This window comes from Tachyglossus aculeatus, chromosome 25, assembly GCF_015852505.1.
Source record: "Tachyglossus aculeatus isolate mTacAcu1 chromosome 25, mTacAcu1.pri, whole genome shotgun sequence".
NCBI classification, from domain to species: Eukaryota; Metazoa; Chordata; class Mammalia; order Monotremata; family Tachyglossidae; genus Tachyglossus; species Tachyglossus aculeatus.
The window spans coordinates 23068580-23088473 of NC_052090.1; the positions used below are offsets into that span (position 1 = coordinate 23068580).

At 42.8% G+C, this 19894-nt stretch overlaps 1 protein-coding gene across 2 annotated transcripts in view; it reads left to right on the forward strand.

Moving 5' to 3' along the window:
• PREX2 (phosphatidylinositol-3,4,5-trisphosphate dependent Rac exchange factor 2) overlaps positions 1-19894 on the forward strand; it is a 212528-nt gene that overhangs the window by 55099 nt on the left and 137535 nt on the right. For both annotated transcript variants that reach the window (XM_038766581.1, XM_038766580.1), the window contains exons 6-8: positions 2950-3111; positions 14933-15066; positions 18838-18941. In XM_038766581.1, the coding sequence (XP_038622509.1) occupies positions 2950-3111; positions 14933-15066; positions 18838-18941 (400 nt within the window). The remainder of the gene's footprint in view (positions 1-2949; positions 3112-14932; positions 15067-18837; positions 18942-19894) is intronic.

The following is a 19894-nucleotide window of genomic DNA, read 5'->3' on the forward strand; positions in this document are numbered from 1 at the left end:
CTGTACAACAAGTTTCATTTACTGCACTGTGGTTTAAAACGAGTCGGTCGGTATAGATGTTTGGGTGGAGAATGAACATTGTGTGGGTGACTATCATTTTTACATTGAGTCCTAAGTGTTTCATTCTTTTATAAATATATGATACCATGGTCAAACTGATTATAAACTTGTTTTCCACTCTTGTTTCCCTCTAGACTGTGAGCTCGTTCTGGGCAGGGAATGTCACTGTTTATTGTTGTATCGAACTTTCCAAGCGCTTAATACAGTGCTCTGCACACAGTAAGTGCTTAATAAATACAATTGAATGAATGAATAGTAAAATGGACTAGTCTTGTCTAATCTTCCTACCTCTTAGGATGTATCAGGGACTATCTGATCCGATTGTCTTATAGCTACATACTAAGCACTTGAACAGCAATAATCAGTCAATCAATCGATCGTATTTATTGAGTGCTTACTGTGTGCAGAGCACTGTACTTAGCGCTTGGGAAGTACAAGTTGGCAACAATATAATAATAATATTATGGTTATTACTGGTAGTATTATTATTATTAGCACCTGGCCACTTCTGGTGCCTAGACACTGAAATTAACCATCACCCCTTTTTTTTTTTTTCCATGGTATTTGTTAAGTGCTCACTGTGTGTCAAACACAGTTCTAAGTGCTGGGGTAAGATACATGTTTTACCAGGTTGGACACAGCCCCTGTCCCACATAGGGCTCATACTCCAAGTAGGAGGGATTAGGGTTGAATCCCTGTTTTACAGTTGAGGAAACTGAGGCACAGAGAAGTTAAGTGACCTGCCCAAGGTCACCCAGCAACCGCTTTTTCAATTGGGCTACCTGGCCTGAATCCCCAAACAGTAAGAGTTGGGTTGCCCTAGTTAGGAAATTGGTTGAGGGTGCTCCCTGCAGCATGCAGTATCTCCAGACAAGTTGGGGGGCATTTTGTCCAGAAGCATTGTACGGACATCACGAACACGAACATCAGTGTTTTCCCAAGGAAAACATTGAGCGTTAGCATTTATTTTTCTTTTTTTTGTATTGGAATGAGAAATGAACTTACCCTAAGTTGTTTCCACGGATCTGGGGTTGCCTCTGAGCGTTGGTACTTGGGAATCCTTGGGACTCTCAAGCACTTGCCTGACCAGTGGGTAAGTAGGGTATGGCGGCGGGAATTGAGGTGCAGATTTGGGGTTCTCTTCTGTCAGCTGGAGGATTTAGGGTGTTCCCCTCCTAGCCTCATGCCTCCTGTGGAGGCATCTTGACTCTTTTTATTGCTTTGGGGTGGGGAGAGTAGGGAAATGAGGTAGAGCAGGGAGAGGACAAACCGGGCAAGCATTCTCTTTCTAGGGTCAGCTCCCATAGGCCTCTATGTTGGCCACTTATCAGGTGAGGTTTGTGTTACTAATATTTTAAGAAGGACTTGGTCACCTTGAATGAAATGGGTCATACCGTATTTAGTAGTAGTTGTGTTAAGGAAGTGGCCCCAACAGTGACTCTCCCGATAACGGACACGAGCTTCGCATTGTTTTACTCAGGAAAAAAAAAAAAATCCTACACATACTAGGCATTACAGCTCTGAGACTGCAGAGTATCTGCGTAATTCACCTAAGGGCCCTGGGTTATGCAATTTCACATTTTTGAGCCGGGAAATGGCTTTATTTTCCCAGGGAAGTATACTAGATTCTTGGCAGCGCCTTAAGTGTGCTTTCCAAATTCTCTCCAAAATTTAACTTCCTGTCCTCACACCAGCAAGACCACAACATCCTCCTGGCCGTCAGGAAATAGCCCAGCAACAGTGCTTCTCTGGCATGGCAACCACACCAGGCTGCTTTTATTTCAGGCACCTCGGGTCGCAGCCCACTTAGAGAACATGTCCCCGTCCTGTGAAGTCACGGCTCTGTTGTGAGCGCTTCCCGAAAAGTCCGAGCTTTCTCGGGTAGGACCGAGGTCCATTTTCACGTGTGGCTCTCTAGTTACGTTGGGGGTGAGGTAATGTGTTTTCTCCTGGTGTTAGCTCTGTAGAACAGAGTGTGAACTTTCTGAACACAGGGTCAAAGTTTATGGCAAAATTTTCAACAATAACAGAACTCAAGAGAACCTACTCTAAGGACGGCATACTCTTCTCACTCTGTTAGGTGGAATTTTTGAGGGGAGAGGGTGCTATTTAATGTTTCCTATATTTTATAAAATGATGTTGGTTATATAATGAAGGGATCTATCATGAGGAAACAAGTGAGTAATTAAAAAACAATGTGGTCGTGGACAGTCTAGACAGTAGGTGAAGCCATTTAATTCATTCTCTTAAAAAAAGCCTTATTCTATGAAAGTGAGGATTCCTCTAATTTCGATCCAAGGAGAACAAATTATGAGCTGTAAACAACAATCATTGTGAATGTGAAGAGATACTACAAATGGTGGGAAAAAGATTTAGGGAAACCAGTATGTTTCCCTAATAAACATAATAATAATAATTATAACAATAATATACTTTATTATACTACCAAATTCCTCTTTTGAAATAGATGTGGGATTGTGAGAGTTGTTACGTTTCCTGTACTTCTCATCTTCCCCCGCTCCTTTCTCCAACAAATCTTCCCTCTCATCATTTACAAAAGCATTAGGTCACCAAAACGAGTACCCCAAAAATCAAAATGAGAATATTGGGAGCCCTCAACGAGGTCAGGGATTAATCGAATGTTTGGAAGCTAAATGAAAACTGGAGGGAAAAAAAGGTTGAGTGGAAATAAGATGGACCTTGAAATAACATTGCTTCATTAATTTGAAACGATTTTTCCTACTTGTTTTGGTAAAAACTATCTTTATCATTCCCATTGTGACAATGGGTGTGTTGGTGTTTTCAACTTTAGTGTTGTTAGACAATTAGAGCCTACTGTTATGGGTTGCTTAAGATCAAAGGGTGATGTATATTTTTGTGTGTAAACAGGAGTTGCTGAAGAGGACACCAAGGAAGCACAGTGACTATGCGGCATTGATGGAAGCCCTCCAAGCCATGAAAGCTGTCTGTTCCAACATAAATGAAGCCAAGAGGCAGATGGAAAAATTAGAGGTTTTGGAAGAATGGCAGTCTCACATTGAAGGCTGGGAGGTACATTTGTAATGTCAATTGTATGAGTTCTGTGCGTACAGGCTGGGTATGCTGATTTAAAGTTAGGCAGGTCGTCTGCTGAGTTCCGTGAATCAGGATTTGATGTCACTCAATCACTGGTATTTATTAAGCGTTTATTGCGTGCAGAGACGGGACTAGCTCTTGGGAAAGTACAATACAACAGAGTTGGTAGACGTGCCCCCTGCCTATATCGAGCTTACGGTCTAGAGAGGGAGACAGACATGGATATAAACAAGTAAAATTACGGATATGTACATAAATGTTGTGGGGCTGAGGGTGGGGTGAATATCAAGTGTCCAAAGGGTACAGTTCCAAGAGCAGAGATGACACAGAAGGGAGAGGGAGTTTGCAAAAAGAGGAAGGGCTTAATTGGGGAAGGGCTCTTGGAGGAGGAGATGTGACCTTAACAAGGCTTTGAAGGTAGGGAGAGTGGTGGTCTGTCAGATATGTAGGAGAAGGGAGTTCCCGGCCAGAGGCAGGACATGGGTGAGGGGTCATTGCTGAGATAGATGAGATCAAAGAAAGATGAGTAGGTTGCAAGCAGTTGGTTGTATACTTTATGAAATATATGACAGAAGTCCTTTAAACATGAGGGCCTAAGATATTTTTCTCTCCTGCGGACCATCTTTAAAAGACTTGATGGAAACGGATACCACCAAGTTTTGTTTCCATGTGTGGCCTTTCCCAGCAAGCGTCAATGATGACTTGGCTTTTTGGCAGGAGTGCTGCTTTGTTCGTGTTGCCCAGCAGTGCACATTCAAATGATCTTGCCTTTCCCCAGTAGAATCACGATCATTTCTTCACAGTAAGCGCTCCATAAATACGATTGATTGATTATTTGGATTGATGTCTGTCTTCCCCGCCCCACCCAAGACTGTAAACTCATCGTGGACAGGGAATGTCACGGTTTATTGTACTTTCCCAAGCACTTAGTACAGTGCTCTACACACAGTAAGCGCTCAATAAATACAGTTGCGTGGCTTAGTGGAAAGAGCCCGGGCTTGGCAGTCAGAGGTTGTGGGTTCTAATCCCGCTCTGCCACTTATCAGCTGAATGTCTTTGGGCAAGTTCCTTCACTTCTCTGTGCCTCTGTAACCTCATCTGTAAAATGGGGATTAAGACGGTGAGCCTCACGTGGGACAATCTGATTACCTTGCATCTACCCCAGCAATTAGAACAGTGCTTGGCACATAGCGCTTAAACAAATACCATAATTATTATTACTGTGTTTATATTATTATTGTGTATATATCTATAATTCTATTTATTTTTATGATACCGACACCTGTCTAGTTCTGTTTTGGGGTCTGTCTCCCCCTTCTAGATTGTGAGCCCGTTGTTGGGTTAGGGATTGTCTCTATATGTTGCCGAATTGTACTTTCCAAGTGCTTAGTACAGTGCTCTGCACACAGTAAGCGCTCAATAAATACGATTGAATGAATGAATGAATGAATGGTGAGCTTCCGTCCGGCTGGAATGAGAAGAATAGGGTAAAGTTTTCTTTTGCCTTTCTGTTGTCATTCATGAACATGGAATTAAAAGTCTTATAAGGCTGGTAGTAAATTTCAGAATTTATCAGCAAATTCAGCCACGGTTTTCACTATAGCAAAGACCGTAGGCCCTCACTATAGTAAATTGGTAGACCTGACAGTTTTTCATTTTTAGTGCATTTATTATCATTGTTATCATTAGACAAGCAGTGTGGTGTAGAGGAAAGAGCATGGGCATAGGAGTCAGAGGACCTGGGTTCTAATCCTGGCTGTGCCAATAGCTTGCTTTGTGACCTTGAGCAAGTCACTTCTCTCTGCCTCAGTTTCCTCAACTGTAAAATGGGAATTAAGTACCTGTTCTCCCTCCTACTCAGCCTGTTATCCCCATGTGGCATGGGGACCGAGTCCAACCTAATTAACTTGTACATACCCTAGCGCTTAGAACAGTGTTTGACACGTAGTAAACACTTAGCAAATACCATAAAAATATCCTTATTATTATCGCGTTTGTGTAGTGCTTACTAAGTGCCAAGCTCTGTCTGAGTGCTGGGCTAGGTACAAGTTAATCAGGTCATACACCAACATGGGGATCACAGTCAAAGTAGGAGGAACATGCATGATACGATTTGCATCTTCCAAATAGCCTGCATAGTCCTCATCTAAAAAGACAAAAAAAAGAGAGTAGCTTTCATGTGCCTTCTCTACATTCATGTGGCCTTAAAAGCAGAAGTGATGTGGAGTACAGCAGAGAGGGAGACAGTATATTTCCCTTTTAGAGGAATCTGGATGATCAGAGAGATCAGAACTGTAAGAGACGAGATGAAAACTGAAATAATCTGAATAGGAATACTCAGACATTGGGGAGTTAAAATGCGCGCAAAAATGAATTGGTCATCTGTTATTTTTTGAGCTCCCAGAAGATTTGAGCACTCTATAAGTCACCTTACATTGCAGTTTTTTAAGGGGACAAAAACGGATGAGGTGAGGTGAAGAGAGGTGTTAATTTGATGGATAATTTAGGCCCAGATACTTTTTATGGAGAATTTTTCTCAAGGGAAAGTTGTTACTTCAATCATCTTCTGCAGCTGACTACATTTGTAAAATATCCAGGTCAGTTGCTTAACTCTCCTATAAACCAATCAATTGTAATTATTGAGCATTTACTGTGCAGAACACCGTATTAACTGCTTGGGAGAGTCCAATATATCAGACATGTTCTCTGGCCACAACGAGCTTGCAGTCCAGAGGAGGAGACAGACATTCAAATAAAAAAATAAGTTATGGATATGTAGAAGCAGCGTGACTCAGTGGAAAGAGCACGGGCTTTGGAGTCAGAGGTCATGGGTTCAAATCCCGGCTCCGCCACTTGTCAGCTGGGTGACGTTGGGCAAGTCACTTCACTTCTCTGGGCCTCAGTTCCCTCATCTGTAAAATGGGGATGAAGACTGTGAGCCCCTCGTGGGACAACCTGATTACCTTGTACCTACCCCAGTGCTTAGAACAGTGCTTGGCACATAGTAAGCGCTTAACAAATACCAACATTATTATTATTATTATTATGTCACTTCTCTGTGCCTCAGTTACCTTATCCGTAAAATGGGGATTAAGACTGTGAGCCCCCTGTGGGGCAACCTGCTCACCTTGTAACCTCCCCAGCGCTTAGAACAGTGCTTTGCACATAGTAAGCGCTTAATAAATGCCATCATTATTATTATTATGTGGTGGGGCTGAGGGAAGGGTGAACATAGGGTGCGAATCCAGTTGCAAGGGTGATGCAGAAGGGAGTGGGGGAACAGGAAACGAGGCCATAGAGAAGGCCCCTTGGAGGAGATGTGTTTTTAATAAGGTTTTGAAAGTGGGTAAGAGATAATCTGTCAGATGAGAAAAGGGAGGGCATTTCAGGCCAGAGGCAAAACGTGGCCAAGAGGTCAACGGTGAGATAGTTGAGGGTGAAGTACGGTGAGAAGGTTGGCAGAGGAGCAAAGTGGGCAGACTAAGTTGTAGTAGGAAAGCCATGAGGTAAGGTAGTAGCAGAGGGAAGGGATTGAATGCTTTAAAGCCGAGGGTAAGGAGTTTCTGTTCGATGCGGAGATGAATGGGTAACCACTGTATGTTCTTGAGGAGTATGGGAACATGGACTGAACATTTCTGCCAAAAATGATCCAGGCAACAGAATGAAGTATGGACTAGAGTCGGGAGAGACAGGAGGTAGGGAGGTCAGTGAGAAGGCTGACACAATAGTCAAGGCAGGATAAGATAAATCCTAGATTTAACCTGGTGGCAGCTTGGATGGAGAGGAAAGGGCAGATTTTAGCAATGCTGTGAAGGTTGAAGTGACGGGATTTAATGACGGGTTGAATACAAGGGTTGAATGAGATTGATGAGTTAAGGATAATATCAAGGTACTGGCTTGTGAGAAGGATGGTGGTGCTGTCTACAGTGTTGGGGACAGCAGGAGAGGAAAGTATCACTGAAACCAAGGTTGGATAATATTTCTAGGTAAAGGAGGTGTTCGAGAGTGTCAAAGAGAGCTGAGAAGTCGAGGAAGCTTAGGATCATCAATCGTATTTATTGAGCGCTTACTATGTGCAGAGCACTGTACTAAGCGCTTGGATGGAGTAGAGGTCTTGGGTTTGGCAAGGAGGAGACCTTTGGTGACCATTGAGAGGGCAGTTTCTGTGGAGTGAAGGAGGCAGAAGCCAGATTGGAGAGGAAATGGAGGAGATAGTGGGTATAGACAACTTGCTGAAGGAGTTTGGAGAGGGATGGTAGGAGGGAGATGGGGAGATAACTGGAGGGAGCCGTGGGGTCAAGGGATTTTCTGTGCTTTACTGAATTTAACTAAAGAAAACGCTAGATTTTTTCCGAACAAAATGCAAGTTTGTGGGGCTGGATTAAGATTGAAGAATTTTATCATCAGTTTCACACATGGAAAATATTGTCTCTAGTGGATTTCTTTTTCCCAACTTGAAAGTCAAAATCTTTTTTATACGTGTATATATATGTCTTTTATTTCAGTAGCCGACTTGTCAGGCGTAAATGTTTGCACCAACCAAATTACCTAGAGCAATGAACTCCTTAAATCGTTCTTCTTTGAAATGTTAAATGGGCAATTATTCTGACGGGAAAGATACTTTGGGCATTGCACTGAGGCCTTCTTCTGCCACTTTTCAGTTTCCAACAGTGTTGCAGACATACTACAAGCAATACATTTGTTTTGGACACACAATTTGTTCAGGCAATACTAACATGAACTGGACTGTAAGCCACAGGGAACATGTCCACTAACGCTTTTATATTGTACTTCCCTCAGTGCTTAGCACAATGCCCAGCACGCAGTAAGCTCCCAGTAAATACTATTGATAGATCGATTGATGAATAGAAGTCAAATAAGGCAATCCTACTACCCCCACTCAACCCAGATCGCTACAGCGTGGCTCAGTGGAAAGAGCCCGGGCTTTGGAGTCAGAGGTCATGGGTTCAAATCCCGGGTCTGCCACTTGTTAGCTGTGTGACTTTGGGCAAGTCACTTCACTTCTCTGGGCCTCAGTTCCCTCATCTGTAAAATGGGGATTAAGACTGTGAGCCCCCCGTGGGACAACCTGATCACCTTGAATCTCCCCCAGCGCTTAGAACAGTGCTTTGCACATAGTAAGTGCTTAACAAATACTAACATTATTATTATTATTACCCATCCTCTCCTCATATTCATTCATTCAATCATATTTATTGACCGCTTACTGTGTGCAGAGCACTGTACTAAGCGCTTGGGAAGTACAAGTTGGCAACATATAGGGACGGTCCCTACCCAATAGTGGGCTCACAGTCTAGAAAGGGGAGACAGACAACAAAACAAAACATATTAACAAAATAAAATCAATAGAATAAATATGTACAAATAAAATAGAGTAATAAATACGTACAAACGTATATACCTATAATACAGGTGCTGTGGGGAGGGGAAGGAGGTAAGGCGGGGGGGATGGGGATGGGGAGGAGGGGAATCTATCTCTCTCCCTCTCTCTGTCTCTCTCTCTCTCTCTTTAATCATAATTGTTAAGCACTTACTATATGCCAGGCACTGTACTAAGCGCTGGGGGTAGATACAAAGATATAAGCTAATCTGGTTGGACACAGTCCATGTCCCACATGGAGCTCACAATCTTAATCGCTGCTTTACAGATGAGGGGAAGTGAGGTGGAGAGAAGTGAAATGACTTGCCCAAGGTCATGCAGCAGATAAGTGGCGGAGCTGAGACTTCTGACTCCCGGGCCCCTGGTCTATCCACTAGGCCACACTGCTTCTCTTCCACTGCTTTTACCCCTTTTTCTCTGAATTCTTCTTAGCCCACCCTTCTCTAGTTTGTTTTGCTATTTGTTAAGTGCCCACTGTGTGCCAAACATTGTGCTTATACTCTGGAAGAGATTCAAGCCGATCATATTGGACACAAGCCCAGGCCGGTATGGGGCTCCCAGTCCAAGAGGGAAGGACGACAGCTAACTTGTCCCCATTTTACAGATGAAGAAAGAGAGGCACATGGAGAGTCAGCAGCATGTCCAAATTCACATAGCAGGCAGGTGGTTTCAGAACGTAGGTTTCTTTACTTTCCCAGTCCACTGCCTCCCCTCCTGCTTTCCTCCATTCCCTTGATATTCACCTTCGGCTTCATCATCATTGATCGTATTTATTGAGTGCTTACTATGTGCAGAGCACCGTACTAAGCGCTTGGGAAGTACAAATTGGCAACATACAGAGACAGTCCCTACCCAACAGTGGGCTCACAGTCTAAAAGGCTTTCAGATGCTTTCACAAAGCTGGCCAGGGAAGTTGTTAAACAACTGTTCAGTTATAACAGGCAAAACTATTCTCCAAAGGAACATTTTTCCTGATGGCTTCTAACTTTCTCCCCTTCCCACCCAGCATCTCTTCCGTTCCTCTTCGGTTGTCAGGTTGAGTTAAGAGAGCCTGGAGAGAAGACTGTGGTTGTGCCGTCTAGAGCCCCCCAAATATCCTGAGAAATGCCAGAATGCCAGGAAAGTTCCTGGAGTCTAATCATTGCTCTGAGGTTCCTCAGAGTTCAAGGAACTATTTCTGGGGATTTGTAGTACCAGAGCAGATGCTTGAACTAAGAGCGTGCTTTATTACTCTAGGGACTCAGGCAAGGAAAACAATCCTGTCCTGTCTTCGTGAATCCAACCAGGCGGTTAAGGCTTACCAGGCTGAAACGTGACAACAAAGAACTGGTTACCAAGTTTCTTTTTGTTGGCTTGCTGAAGTCAGGTGTTATTATTTCCGTCAAGAAAAAGCAGGCACACGTGAAAATCTCGCACCCGGTCCCGACGTGAACAGTGTCATGTTAAGCAGCTTGGCCGCAGTCAGAGAGTAAATGATAGAATTTGGACAAGGGTCCTGGTCTTGTGACTTTAAAGCCCCGTCTGCTCCGTTAAACTCGCACAATACATACAAAGGAGCCAAAATGGTAGTTAGACTCAGCTCTTCTCCCTGTGCAAAAGCGCGTCAGTGGAGTTGCAAGTGAGGAATATAAATCTGGTGATAAAGAAATCGTGTTTAGTGTCTCCGGGAACCAATTTAAGAACATTTAAAATGTCGCTAGGGGCAATATAGCAGACCACCGACATTTTAAAATAAAGACATCAGAGTGTGCATTATGCTTATTCTGAAAATCTGGGAACTCTCGGCTCCACAGCCAGCAGGAAAAATGTTCCTTTGGAGAATAGTGTTGCCCGTTATAACTGAACAGTTGTTTAACAACTTCCCCGGCCAGATATGTGAAAGCATCTGAAAGAGGCCATAGTGGAAGACAGCATCCCAGAGATGAAATTATTTTATATTCTCTCGATTGGCCTTCTCCCTCCGTTTTACCAAATCACCGTCCTTTTCTCTTTCACAGCCTTCTTAAAAATTTCCTCAGGAGCCAGTCTCTGATTAGTCTTCCCCATCTTCCTTGTTATGCCATCTCATCAGTCCCCTCTGCCTTCATGGATTTATCTGTTCGTTCACTAATGTTTCTCATCTTTTGTTGTATATGAATTAACTTATATGTCTGCCCCATTAGACTGTAAGCCTCTAAGTTGTGATTCAAAAAAGATATCTCACAGTAAACCTTCCTTTCCTCTTCTCCAACTCGCTTCTGTGTCATCCTGACTTGCTCCCTTTATTCATTTCCCCTCTCAGCCCCACAGTACTTATGTACATAGAAATTTATTTTAATGTCTAGCTCCCCTTCTCGATTCTAAGCTCTCTGAGGGCAGGGAACATGTCTACCACCTCTTTTATACTGTACTCTCCCAAGTGCTTAGCACAGTGCTTTGCACATAAGTGCTCAATAAATATGATTGATTGGTGGCTGAAAGGAAGGTGAAGAAGCTTCCCTAAGAGAATAAACTGGGAAGAGGCCGACTGAGAGAGAGCATATTCGAAGACTTTAAATTCATTCAGTGGTATTCATTGAGTGCTTACTGTGTGCAGAGCACTGTACTGAGCACTTGGGAGAACAATACAACAATAAATTCATGAAGGATGATGACAGGGCACAGTTCCAAACATCAAGATGAGGGTACTTTCATTGCAGCTTGACGGTGGTAGGTTTGGAAAGTCAATGAGAAGGAAATGCCTTTTCATAAAGCCGTGGAAAGCAGTGGTAATTTGCTAAGACAGGAAGTTGTGGAAGCAGAAAAGATATCATCACTTTCAAGAGGGTTGTTGAAGAAATTAATAGATGAGCAGTCCATAACAGGTTTCTAGAGGGAAAGTTACAAATGCAGAGGGGACAGAACTTTACCCTTAGAGTAGATGTCCAGGAGTGTGACCCTCCCATTGTTCATCAAGTATCCTTGTATGGACCATTGTTCCCAACCAGAGTGGTGTTGCTTATATTCTTCAATCAGTCCGTCAATCATGTTTATTGAGCACTTACTGTGTGCAAAGCGCTGTACTAGGCACTTGGGAGAGTAGAATATAATAGACACATTCCCTGCCCACAGCGAGCTTACCGTCTAAGCTGTTTGAGAATTGGGATTTTATCTCTCATTTGTATGTCCTCAGAGTCCCCGCAGCAGTGCAAACAGTAGGCACCCAGGCAATAGTAGAGTAGCAGCGTGGCCCAGTGGAAGGCACATGGACCTGGGCCTCAGAGGACCTGGGTTCTAATCCTGGCTCCTCCCCTGTCTGCTGAGAGGCCAGGATCACAAAAAGATTATTTTAGAGGTAGCAAGGCTAGAAGGATGGTGTTGAAGACCCCACATTTTGGGAGAGATTGACCCTTCCCCTAAGCATAGCAGAAATTAGAAAAGTGCAAAGATTCAGTTGCTTTCATCTTTCCATCATCACATATACAAGGGGCTTAATTTTACTATCTAACTAGAATGGAGGTTGCACTTCAAAGGATTTGTTGTATGTTTGAGAGCAGCATGCTGCACATTCGTTGAAAAAGCCCAAGGAAGATGTTCTGTACTTGTGAAAAAAAGAAACTCCCAAACCAAAACACTCCTTACTCCACTTCAAAAGAGTTTCATTGCTTTAGAATAATGTTTGGTTCGAAGGGAGTCATCTTGTAAAATCCAGTTTTGCTTATGTCAGCTGTTCACCACCACAGTGAACTTCTCTGTGCCTCAGCTACCTCATCTGTCAAATGGGGATGAGGACTGTGAGCCTCACGTGGGACACGGACCGTGTCCAACCTGATTAGCTTGTGTCGGCCTCAATGCTTAGTACAGTGTCTGGCACAAGGTAAGTGCTGAATAAATACCATTTAAAGAATAAATTGTTGATAGTAATCGATCAAGCTCCACTTCCACTTAAAAGCTAGGCTTCATTTTTAGAGGGTCAGCGGGGGTTGCCTTAGGCCCAAGAGTTGATGAGAAAAGAGAAATGCACCAGTGTTCTCTACTTCTGAATACTGCAGCTTCTGGAAGCACTTTGACACAGAAGAAGTGTGCACAAATTCAAGTTCTTTAATGCTGCCACTTCAAAATTCATTAAAAGTACTTTTAAATTAAAAACAGTTGGTAGCAGTTACCCCTAGTAAAATTTGGCAGCCAGTTAAAGCCCAGGTTATAGCTTGTGCAATTTAGCAAATTACCTATTGAATTTTTACACTATATTTCCTATCTTGCAGTAAACCAGCAAGAGTAATTCCCTATCAGTTTCAGCAAATTGAGTTTCTAATTCTCTTTAATGAATGCAGTGTCCTGAGGAGAAAATGCGTTTTAAAACATGTCATTCAGAAGATTTGTGTTTTAACTATTTTCTTTGCCATTATTGGAGGATAACAATCATGAGAGAAACTTGCGGGAGGGAAGGAGGGATTTTAAAACATTACCCGTTGTTAATTTTTGTACATAAAGCCAGATGCTCAGTTCGTAATCAGTGATTTATTTAAAAACTCGTTTTTTAAATCACCCTTTCAAAGCTTACCATTCCAGTGGAAACCTTTAATTTTGCTGTGTGGCATCCTGGTAGCCGGTAACACGATGACTTGATTTTTATGAGCAGTCCTCGTTCACCGTTTCAACTTGCAGTAGTACTGAAATCTGCACGGCCTCAAGAGTCAACTGAGTCTTTAGATGGTTTCCTATCTAAGGGTTGGTTTAATTAAATAAACATCTGGTTTTTGTGTGAAGCGCTAGGAATAGGAGACTGACTTGTTAGAGATTTCCATCCAGAAGGGAATGTTTAGCACATCACTTGCCCTCTTGAGCAAAATCCCTATTTTTAGGCTCCGTCAGGATCAAAGTACATTCCCATGTATCACTGTTATGAAGCCGAAGTGGTGTGGTCATGTTAAAAATAGAAATTTCTGGAAAGCCTAAGTGTCTGTTTTTGAAATCATGGTTTTGCCATTCTGAGTCATTACGATCATGTAAGAGTTGCAGTTAATCGTTTCTGAGGATGATTCAGGTAGGGGACTGAGCACAACGCCTAAGAATGAGAACCAGCATTGCCTATCATCATCATCATCATCAATTGTATTTAATGAGCACCTACTATGTGCAGAGCACTGTACTAAGCGCTTGGGAAGTACAAATTGGCAACATATAGAGACAGTCCCTACCCAATAGTGGGCTCACAGTCTAAAAGGGGGAGACAATTGCCTAGTTGAGAGAACGCAGGCCCGGGGTCTGAAAAAGACGTGGCTTCTAATCCTGGCTCCACCATTTGTCTGCTGTTTGACCTTGGGCAAGTTGCTTCACTTCTCTGTGCCTCATTTAACCCATCTGTAAAATGGGGATTAAGACTGTGGATGATCTGATAAACTTGTATCTACCCCAGCACTCAGAACAGTGCTTGACACATAGTGAGCGCTTAACCAATATCATCATCATCATCCTTCTGAATTTTCTAGAAACTGTGGGGTGTCTGCTTCATGCCCTTCCCAACCCCAGTACTTCCTCCAGACGGCATGGAGCCTGCCAACTGGAAGCTCAAAGGCACCTTGTATGGTTCCCGGGCATCTAGTTTTAGGAGAGCACTTTCATGCCTATCAGAAATACTCCTAAGTGATTCCATCGGGCCCGTTCCGCTCTTCTTCAATTTTGAAAAATCTCGAATCAAAAAAAGCAATTACTGAGCTTGGAAATTCGGATTGAAAACAAAATTGATTGCAGTGTAAAAGCATCGTGGGTTTTTACGATCCTTGTTTTTAGCTTGTGGGCTTGTGGCAATTGTAACTTCTTCTAAGCAAGGACTATGCCAGTTTCTGTTTCAGTGCCCAATACACAGTACCTTTTTTTATGGTATTTGTTAAGCACTTACTATGTGTCAGGCACTGTTCTAAGCGCCGGGGTAGATACAAACTAATCAATTTGGACACAGTGAATGTCCCACATAGAGCTCCCAGTCTTAATCCCTGTTTTACAGATGAGGCACAGAGAAATGAAGTGACTTGCCCAAGATCACACAGCAAACAAGTGGTGGACCTGGGATTAGAACTCAGATCCTTCTGACTCTCAGGCTCTTGCCGTATCCACTAGGCCATGCTACCTCCCTGCAAATGATGGTCACAATGACAAAGAGAGGAGTGTTCATTGTTTTTTGATTAGCTTATCTTATTAAAGAAAATAGCATATAATTTATCATACCATTTGCTTCAAATTACTGCCTGTTTCGTCTCTTCCTTCCTTCCTTTCATTTTACCCATTTGTTTAGGGAGAGTGGTGGACATTGGTTTTTAAGAATTAAGAGGAGCAACCAACCTCAAACCTTTCGCATATTGTGCTATTTGTAAATCCACAGCGATTTCTTTGAATTAAATGTTTGCCCTTCCTTGTTTCCATTTATTTCTTGGTTAGGGTTCTAATATCACCGACACCTGTACAGAAATGCTCATGTATGGAGTTCTGTTGAAAATTTCTGCCGGAAATATTCAAGAGCGGGTGTTCTTCCTTTTTGATAATCTGTTGGTGTACTGCAAAAGAAAACACAGGTGAGTTGATGGGGTTTTTTTTTTTTACACCCCAGGAATTGTTCGTGTGAAAGTTAAAGTCAAAATAAATATTAAAGCTGTGTTTCGCACGTGGTCCGTCAGTTGGAACATTTTATTTCCTGTCCGGGTAACAGATGCAGGAAATTTGTATGAGGCATAGACAGACCCCTTCTTCTCAAGATGGTGATTTCCTAGGACTATTTACTTTTCCCATAGAAAAACAGATTTCCTAGTTTATTAATAAAACAATAGAGTAATGTTTTACTGGCTAGAAATATCTAGTACCAGATCATTCATTTAGATCCGCACTTATTTAGTACCTAATTGCTGAGTGTTCAGTCCATAAATCTTTGGCTTGCATTTTTAACAGCTCCCATAAGTCGTTAAGAGCTTCTTAGTAACTGAATTCAGAGCACATTAATTTCCCCGGGCCTGGGCCTGAAGGCCTTTAGCTAATCTAAACTGTACTCATTTCACTGCCGAAAGAGATAAACCAGTTTTACCTTTATGTGATTTTTTGGGGCCAGCGAAGATTTATTTTGACTTACTAGCCAATTCAGCAACAGCGTGTCAGGGAACAGCATTTAATTGGGAAAGGGTAAGAGACCATCCCAGTGAAATGCCGCCAAGAAGTAGGGTGACCTAATGGATAGAGCTCGGGCCTGGGAGTTAGAAGGGCCTGGTTTCTAATCCCGGCTCCACCACTTGTCTGCTGTGTGACCTTGGACAAGTCACTTAACTTCTCTGTGCCTCAGTTATCCAGCTGTAAAATGGGGATTAAGACTTTGAGCACTGTGTGGGACAGGTATGGTGCTAATGGGGATTAAGCACTGTATGAGCACTGTGTGGGACAGGTAAGGTGCTAACCTGATTAATTTGTACATCCTCCAGTGCTTAGTACAGTGCCTGGCACATAGTAAGTGCTTAACAAATACCATAAAAAAAACATGGGCAATGCCACATATGAGAAGCAGCTTGGACTAGTGGATAGAATATGGGCCTCGGAGTCAGAAGGACCTGGGTTCTAATCCCAGCTCTGCCACTTGTCTGCTGTGTGACCTTGGGCAAGTCCCTTAACTTCTCCGAGCCTCAGTTCCCGCATCTGTAAAATGGGGATTAAGACTGTGAGCCCCACGTGGGACAGGGACTGTGTCCAACCTGATTAGCTGGTATCTACCGTATCCCTTAGTACAGTGCCTGGCACATAGTAGGCACTTAACAAATAGCACTGATAAGTAAATAAATAAATAATGATATTGATGCCATTAGACTGTGAGCCCACTGTTGGGTAGGGACTGTCTCTATATGTTGTCAACTTGTACTTCCCAAGCGCTTAGTACAGTGGTCTGCATACAGTAAGCGCTCAATAAATACAATTGATTGATTGATTGATTGATTGATACTACTCCTGGGTATTTGCTGGGCTATTTTTAGAAGCTGTTTCTCCATACTCCACAGCCAGGTGAATGAACAATAACCATAATCATAATTATGGTATTTGTTAATTGCTTCCTATGTGGCAGGCACCTTACTAAACACTGGGGTGGATACAAGCAAATCAGGATGGACAAAGTCCTTGTCCCACATGATGCTCACGGTCTTAATTCCCATTTTACAGTACAGTGCTTTGCACATAGTAAGTGCTCAATAAATACGATTTAACAAATGAATGAATGAATGAATGAAGTAATTGAGGACTGGAGAATTGAAGTGACTTGCCCAAGGTCACACAGAAGACGAGTGGCAAAGCTGGAATTGGAACTCATGACCTTCTGACCCTCAGGCTCATGCTCTATCCACTAAGCCACACTGCTTAATTCCTGGGCCAGAAAGGGAGAACAGAACTGATGATTTTTTTGAATACTAAACTACTCCCTAGTTTGGAAGCTGCACTAAGTCTTGCACGTCTTCAAGGAATTCTTCCTCCAAGGAATTCTTCTGCATATTAAAGCAGTAACTCATTGAATAATATTGTAGACATCTGAAGACTCACTGCAGCTTTCTGACATACACAATGGGGTAATGGAGGATTGAGAGTAACGGGATCGTAGAGTTTGTTAAGTTTCTCCCTCCCGGGAAGAGATAAATTTTATAAAAAAAAAATCGTGAATGGGCGGGAAACGTTTTTGTATTAATTGGCAAGGTTGGGATAAACACTGACAGCTTGCATCAAATTGAAGAGGGCTTTATGGTGTGTCACTTTTGCCCATTCTACATTTTAAGGAATAAATGTGATTCTTTCCTACTGTTCTGGGGAGTCACTTGGGACATTATCTTAGAAATTGGGTCTTTCCCCTCAAGTGTTCATCGCCTCTTGCTAAGTCAACCTCCCCGGACGTTCAGACCTTCTGTGACATTGAACCTCGTTGGCATACAAATGATGGTATCATTCACGGCCTGTGGCTTCAACTGTTGAATACATAAACGGAATGGAGAGTGTCTTAAGAAATTTACATCCGCCGCTTTGCGGTTGTCCTTAAGTAATGAAACATCAGTAAGGGCATGTGACATAGACCCAATTCATAGCTATTAAGAGATGAAAATAACCAAGTAGATCATTGCGTCCGTTCCCTGCCAGGATAAGAGAAGTACCATCTGCTCCTTTCTCAGAACACTTCATTTCCTTTTGTCACTAACGAGGCCGAAACTTTCAAGCTCACTTCTTTAGCTAAATTCTGCAGTAGCCAAAAGCAATCACGAATGGATTATTTTTTTTAACTCTTAATGTCATCCAGTGCAGTGTATTAGAGACGCACTATCATTGTTATAGATTTTGTTTTCCTTTTAATAGCACTGCCCTGATTTGTGAGGCAGAAATTTTCCCCACCTCTGCCCCTTGCTCTTTCAGGGCCAGTGTGGCCTAGTGGAAAGGGCGCGGGCCTACAAATCTGAGGACCTGGGTTCTAATCCCACTTCTGTCAGTTGCTTGCTGTGTGACCTTGGGCTTCTCTTAACTTCTCTGTGCCTAGTTACTTCATCTGTAAAATGGGGATTAAAATCCCTCCAAGTTAGGCTGGGAGTCCAGTGGGGCCAGGGACTGTGTCCAAGCTGATTAACTACTTCAGCGCTGAGAACAGCGCTTGACAAATACCATTTCAAAAACTATCTGGACAACTCTTGCATGGATACGTCAGGTGAAAGTGGGTTTTTGGTGGAGCTGGAAATATCTTGAAGTCTCTCGGCCCGATAATTCCATAATTGCAGGCTTTAATTTCCAGCTCAGGCCAGCTAATATTAAGCTCTCAAAAGGTACCTGTTTGGCAGGCAGAAAATTCCATTAGAGGGAAAAAATGGTGTCCCTCCTCTCTGCCAACTTCCTTTGTCCCAGACCTCTGTATCCAGGCTACTTGAAGGAGCTGGTATTCATTCGTTCAGTCATACTTATTGAGAGGTTACTGTGTGCAAAGCACTGTATTAAATGCTTGGGAGAGTACAATAATATAACAGATCACTCCCTGCACACAACGAGCTTACAGTCTAGAGGGGGAGGCAGATATTAATAAATAAACAACAAACAGACACTTTCCTGCCCACAACGAGCTCACAGTCTAGAGGTATGTGACCAGGGTTGGTTACTGCTGGCCAAGCTTACCACTGTGAGTGAAGAGACTAGGAGGAAGGTCCAGGTATGAACGTTAATTTTGATCCGAAACAAAATGCCGGCGACTAAACTCTTGTGTTGTTTTCAACCATTGACTTCTCCTGATAACTGCCGAGCTGCTCAGTCGAATATAGTGATCAAACACCCCTGAACTCTCCTTCTCTTACAAGGCGATTAAAGAACAGCAAAGCTTCCACGGATGGACATCGATACCTTTTCCGAGGGAGGATCAATACCGAAGTGATGGAAGTTGAGAACGTTGACGATGGCACAGGTGAGCGATTTGGGACTGATTGTGACAAAGTCAGAGAGGGATTGGTTTCCCAACCTTGAAACTTTTGTATTGATTTTTATCTTGCGAAGTATTTACTGGGACGTGTTGCACTATAAATGAATAGTTATAGTCAGTCATGCTGAAAGCCAAGGCAGAGTTAAGGTGAAATAGTCTTCCTGACTGCATTGTGACAGGAAATAGGCACTTTGGTTTCCTTTGAAAGAGTCACTCTTTCTCCATGGATGGTTCCAGTGAATGAAGTGTTCTGGGAATGTATTTGTGAATTTTTTTTTCCTGAAACTGTCTTAGACTGTGTTCATTTCTTTACTACCAATCTCTGGCCACTACTCAGCAAACAGATGATGTGGAAAGTATGGCAAGGTGCATATAGTTTCGGGCAGCCAGTTTCAGGCTTCTGAAACGTCTAATCAAACCCTTTATTTGAGAACACTAAACTCTTCCATATTGAGAGGACGTTGGATGATGCCAGAAGTTATCAAAGCATCTCTTCCTATGTGCCAAGCACTGTGCTAAGCACTAGGGCTGTTACAAGATCATCAGGTCAGACACAGTCCCTATCCCAGACAGGACCCTCGCTTTGAGAGAGGGAGGAAACTGAAGCAAAGAGAAGATATTGACTTGTTCAAAGTCACACAGCAGACAAGTGGCAGGGTTGGGACTGAGAACTGGTATAACTCTGCTCTTTCCACAGGGCAATGCAATTAGTGGTAAAGATTTTGATCTGACCTAAAGGATTCCATATTTCTTTTTCTTGACGTCCAGTTTTCCATATATCTCTCTATAATGTTCCTTTGGGTCTTAACCATTTTTGGCGTATTATTATGTAATGTGGTATTATGTGGTATTTAAGTGTTCACTGTGTGCCAGGCGCTGCACTAAACGCTGGGAAAGATACAAGCAAATCAGGTTGGACGCCGTCCCTGTCCTGCATG